This window comes from Montipora capricornis, chromosome 6 (assembly GCF_036669925.1).
Source record: "Montipora capricornis isolate CH-2021 chromosome 6, ASM3666992v2, whole genome shotgun sequence".
In the NCBI taxonomy this organism is placed as follows: domain Eukaryota; kingdom Metazoa; phylum Cnidaria; class Anthozoa; order Scleractinia; family Acroporidae; genus Montipora; species Montipora capricornis.
In genome coordinates this window covers 49,320,911-49,325,910 of record NC_090888.1, presented here as the reverse complement: position 1 = coordinate 49,325,910, position 5,000 = coordinate 49,320,911, and the positions used below count along the sequence as shown (strand labels likewise).

The 5,000-nt window shown below is 40.0% G+C and overlaps 1 protein-coding gene and 1 long non-coding RNA gene across 3 annotated transcripts in view; one reads left to right on the top strand and one right to left on the bottom strand.

The window, feature by feature from the left end:
* LOC138052349 (uncharacterized) overlaps positions 1-5,000 on the bottom strand; it is a 183,548-nt gene that overhangs the window by 141,986 nt on the left and 36,562 nt on the right. The window lies entirely within an intron of this gene.
* The window catches only part of LOC138052348 (nudC domain-containing protein 3-like), a 35,271-nt gene continuing 31,350 nt past the window's right edge, over positions 1,080-5,000 (top strand). For both annotated transcript variants that reach the window (XM_068898805.1, XM_068898806.1), the window contains exon 1: positions 1,080-1,317. In XM_068898805.1, coding sequence (XP_068754906.1) covers positions 1,135-1,317 — 183 coding nt within the window. In that variant the 5' untranslated portion in view covers positions 1,080-1,134. The remainder of the gene's footprint in view (positions 1,318-5,000) is intronic.

The following is a 5,000-nucleotide window of genomic DNA, read 5'->3' as shown; positions in this document are numbered from 1 at the left end:
TATTTTAAACTTCCTTTTGTCGGCCATTATTCCAAAATAGCGAAACTGAAACCCCGACAACTTACTAAGTGCTTTTGCAAATCTGACCTAACTATCAAATTAGTTTTCACTTCATTCAAAATTAAAAACATGTTTAGTGTTAAAGATCGTACTCCTGTTGCTCTAAAATCCATGGTAGTTTACCAATTTTCTTGTGCGGGTTGTAATTCCCGCACATATTGGCGAAACTAGTCGCCAGTTCTCTACCAGGATAAAGGAACACACGGAAAGCGATAAAAACTCGCATATTTTTAAGCATTTCAACACATCTCCTTTGCTTTATGTAAGAACAAATACTCCCCTTTGTGCTTTAGTATTCTGGATTCTGCCAGCAACTCAATTGATTTAAAACTCAAAGAAGCTTTTTATATAAATAAGATGAAACCGGAACTTAACAAACAATTGCAGCATTACAACACTTTTCTCACGTTTTAGTTTACACCTTGATGTTTGGTGTCACGCTGTAAATAGTATCCGCTTTTGTATTACGTCATGTTGTAATAATTTTTTTAGCTACCAGTAGACTTCATAACTGTTCACACTTAGGAACTCATTAAACTGATGATGCCGAAATATGTCTTTTAAAAAAGTTGTCTGTTTCCTACAGTATTTATCATACTTGCTACTATTGCAACCTTATTGAAACTGATAATCCAATTGAGGATATATGGATTGAGATTAATAGACTTCAACTTTTCGCAGATATCATCTACTGAAACTTTCCTTTCCAATAAAAATTCCAACACTGTTTTCGTTCCCGAAAATAACTGTTTGGTTATAGCAACTAGAGACCTTTAAAAAATCTAATTAAGACTGGCTTTCGCGGAGAATCTCGGTCTACCGATGTTCACCAAAGTTCACCAGGACTTTTACTTCCGTTTCCGTTTAAGATTTCCATCGTTAGAAAAGTAACCAATTAAATAGCCCTGCGTTCTTCGTTTTCTCGCGCGAAGTCCCCACTGGCTAAGAGAAACAATGAGGAATCTGGGAATGAGAATGGACTTGGGACGAAAAGGGAGAGACTTGGTACCTAGCGAAAAGCGACAAGAAGGGCCGGTTGATCAGGTTTGCAGGTTGAGGTGGATAAGAGACGCAATGGATTCAAAGAAGTTTGATGATGTTTTTATGGGAGTACTTCAGCATTGTGAACAAGTAGAAACATTCTTGGATACCATGTTCAGCTTTTTGTCCCGTAGGACTGACTTCTTCAGGGTGATGCACAGTCGAGATGACAAGATGGGATTCCCTCCAGGTGTTGCGGAGAACATTGTTTTGAAGGTACCGCAAGGCTATTAAAAATAGGCCTTTGCCAAGGATGGCAAAGAAAGCCAAGATGTTGCTGAATGATAGAATAAAGGGCTTAACTGCTGAATAGCCGGCACACCAAAAGTGATCTTAAAAAGTGTGGCTACGCGGGTACGCAGTTAGTTATTACCACTCCCCTAGAATAATGTGGAAGAAGTGGCTGCGCGGCTACGCAGTGGTCATCAACGAGATCTTGCGCTGAATATAGCACTCGTTTACTGATTAAGCCTAATTGTTCGTTTCAGAAATTAGGCCTAAGAAGTCTTTAAAAAATTTATCTTTCATTTAAACAGTTCGGTTAACTACACTTTTTAACGCAGGACGTTACAAATCGATAGAAATCGATCATCGGAAACTAGTCGATTACTCGATATTAGGGCCAAGTCGCACTAAAGGACAAAACTGTCATTTATGTCAAAAGTCTGTCATCACAATGAAAAACCAAGTGCGACCGGTTTGTCCACCGAAGGACAAAATTTGGTCGCAGACAGACAAACTTCAAAGATGCGGTCGACTACCTCTGGGGCAGGCCGAACTGAAACAAATCTTGAAAAACAATAGCGAGGGTGTCTTAATTCGGAAGTGATTTGACAGGTGATATGTAGCAGAGTCTCTATGCGATAGACTTCGTAGCCTGCGAGCAGGCCCACCGAAGAGAGAGAGCCTTCTCGCAGGCTATAGACTTTGCGGTAAAATTGAAAACGTTCTCATTTCGCAACAACATGAATCCAGGCGCGGGCGACCAATATTTTCCGTATGAAATGTGGCAACAATCTATCCGATGCCTAGCCCTTACATATTCAACGATTGAGGAACTCCTAGCCCATCTCCTTCTACCACGCGTTCTGACTCGTTGCAAGAATCCTTTCAGTTCAGCGAAGACGGCCCAATGCCCAATCATCCCAAACTTCTCTGCGCCGCACATCTTCGTCAGCTGAGACATTTTGAGATCCCTCGTGTCGCGGTTTGTGGATGGAAACAGCGAGTAAAGGCGGTTTCGCAGGAAATTGCGCGACGCTCACAGCATGGTGTGATGTTTTGTTCACATATTTTGTTCTCAAGTGCGACTGTAGCTTTCCGGACAATTTTTTTGTCACTGGCCGATTTCAAGTCAGATTTGTCCTGAACAAATCCGAAATTGCCCTCTAGTGCGACTTGGCCCTTACTCGATAATACTCGATAATTGTTCATCGATTAGCTAGAATAATTGATAAATATCGATAATCACAAGATTTGACTGGTACCAGTATATGAGAGATCAACCCCAAGATATAGGCGCAGATTATCGATTATATTGCAGGGATGGCGGTAGGATTTTTCAATCTGGGTCCTGGGACCCGCATGTTCGGCCAAATTGGGGTCCCAAGCATTTTTTGGGGGTCCCAAAATCTTGGTGACCCTCTGCGAGAAAAAGAGTATGTTTTAAATTATGAGAAAAAGAGAGTAACCAACTTGGAATTAATATTGACGCATATGCATAGGACCGGCCGACAAAGGCTTTTTTTAGAGCCATTACATTCATTCCTGGACAAGAACTCTGTTCATGAAAGAGCACCCTTTCCAAAGGTTTACGCATCACTGGTTTCCTCCCTTAGGAGCAACGAACAGTGTCGTCTTTTGCTATATATTTGCATTCAGTGACTTGCAGAGTACATTCCTCTGAAGAAGACCGCAGAAGGCGGTCGAAAATTTAGTTTTAACCTTTTTAGATGTTTTAAACCCCATTTCTTAGAACTTCAATTATGATCACAGATCGCTCCAACAGTTTTACAAACAACAGAATATACTGACAAATCAAAGCAAGTTGTGTGAGTTATTTAAGTCAGTGCCTTGCGTCCTGGGACGCATTAAAATTTCGATGATGCATTTTTGGGATTTTATTTGCGTATAAATAATTTCTGCGTTAACGCGATCCCTGTATTGGTTTACTCGGCCGAGAGAATAGGTCAACTCCAAAGTAAAGGTTTTGTCTTGCTGTAAATCCTCTTCCGCTCCTGGCCATAAATCTGAGATAACTCATTCGCAGTTGCGTCGTGTGTGGATGAAAATGTTATCTTCTGTGCTATTCGCTCAAGTCAGTTTGCAGTCTATACTTGCGGAAATAGATATTACAATTTACTAACTCGTCGATGCATGGCAACATTGTTTTGCTAAAACAGACATCACTTCTGGTTTTTGTTCTCTTGTTGCTGTTAAGGTTACATTTGTTGTTTCTAGTGGCAAGAAGTTCAACATTTTTATTACAGTTTAAGAAACCTTTGCAGTTTGTTGAAAGTTTCTTTAAGTTGTTTTATACGACTGATTGAAGGTTTAGCATTCTTTCCTTGGATGAAAATATGAAGAGAATAAAATAAATTCCAGTTTTTTGGCATTAGGATATACATTAGTCACTTGTTCCTGGCTTAGTCTCTGTCTTCTTCTTCACCTTAGTTCCTCTGGCAAAATCGATATTTTCGATATAAGTTGATGGAAAGCGATTGAACTCGAACTGTAATTACGAAAATTGATAAAATCGATCAAAATCGATAATCACAAAAAGCTCTGTTATCGATTATTATCGATTTTATCAATTTTCGTAATTACAGTTCGAGTTCAATCGATTTCCATCAACTTATATCGAAAATATCGATTTTGCCAGAGGAACTAAGGTGAAGAAGAAGACAGAGACTAAGCCAGGAACAAGTGAAAAATATCGATTACGATCGATTTTATCGAGTATCGAAATTATCGATTTGTAACGTCCTGTTTAACGAGATCGTGTGCTGAATAGGGTGATGTAGCAGCTGATCCAAAGATAACTCACATAGCACTTGTTTAGTGATTAAGCCTAAGCGCTCGTTTCAGTGATTACTGTAAACGTCCATGTATAAGCCGCATCCGTAGATAGGCCGCACCCCGAATTTAGAAGCGCAGATGTTGGAAAAGAATGTAATACAATAAAGTTTGAAGTTCCAATAACTTTCTATTGCTATAAACCAACAAGAACAAACAATCAACGTTTCACCATAAAGTTGAAATTCCTTCGATTGAAACAAAACGAACGAGTGCTTAGTAGCCAAGCTTTAAATGTGGGGACGAGTCTGGGCCAGGGCCTTGGTAGCATGACCACGTCAAAAAAGATGTTTGGAAACCCGCAATAGGCGAAAAATTTCATGCAGAACAGGAGCTTGATAATGCAGTCGACAAATTTGCCGAGAAGGTGGTCATGCACAACGAAACAGAGGACCATTTACCTCGCAATTACTCGCGAATTTTGTGGTTTTTTAATCGCATGTGGCGGAAAGATATGCATGGAAGTGGCTGGGTGAAGGCGTCTCTGCAAACAGCTGTGTGGAGGAATGGAGATTCCTTGTAGGTTGGTGTTTACTTATTCGAGTAAAGCGAAAATTAATCGCTTGAAAGAACTCTTGGAGAGCAAGATTCGCTGGTAAACACTCGAAGACACAGACGGCTCCTTTAGGAGCCACCACTCATTAAAAAGTCAATGAACAACAGCAACATGTTCTCAGTTTCTTTTATGTTTCTTTAGTTAAAGCTCCAAACACAGATGTATCCATGGATAAGCCGCACCCTTGATTTATGGCTTCAATTTTGTGAAAAAAAGTGCGGCTTATACATGGACGTTTACGGTACTCTAAAAGTGGATTTCTTGATTA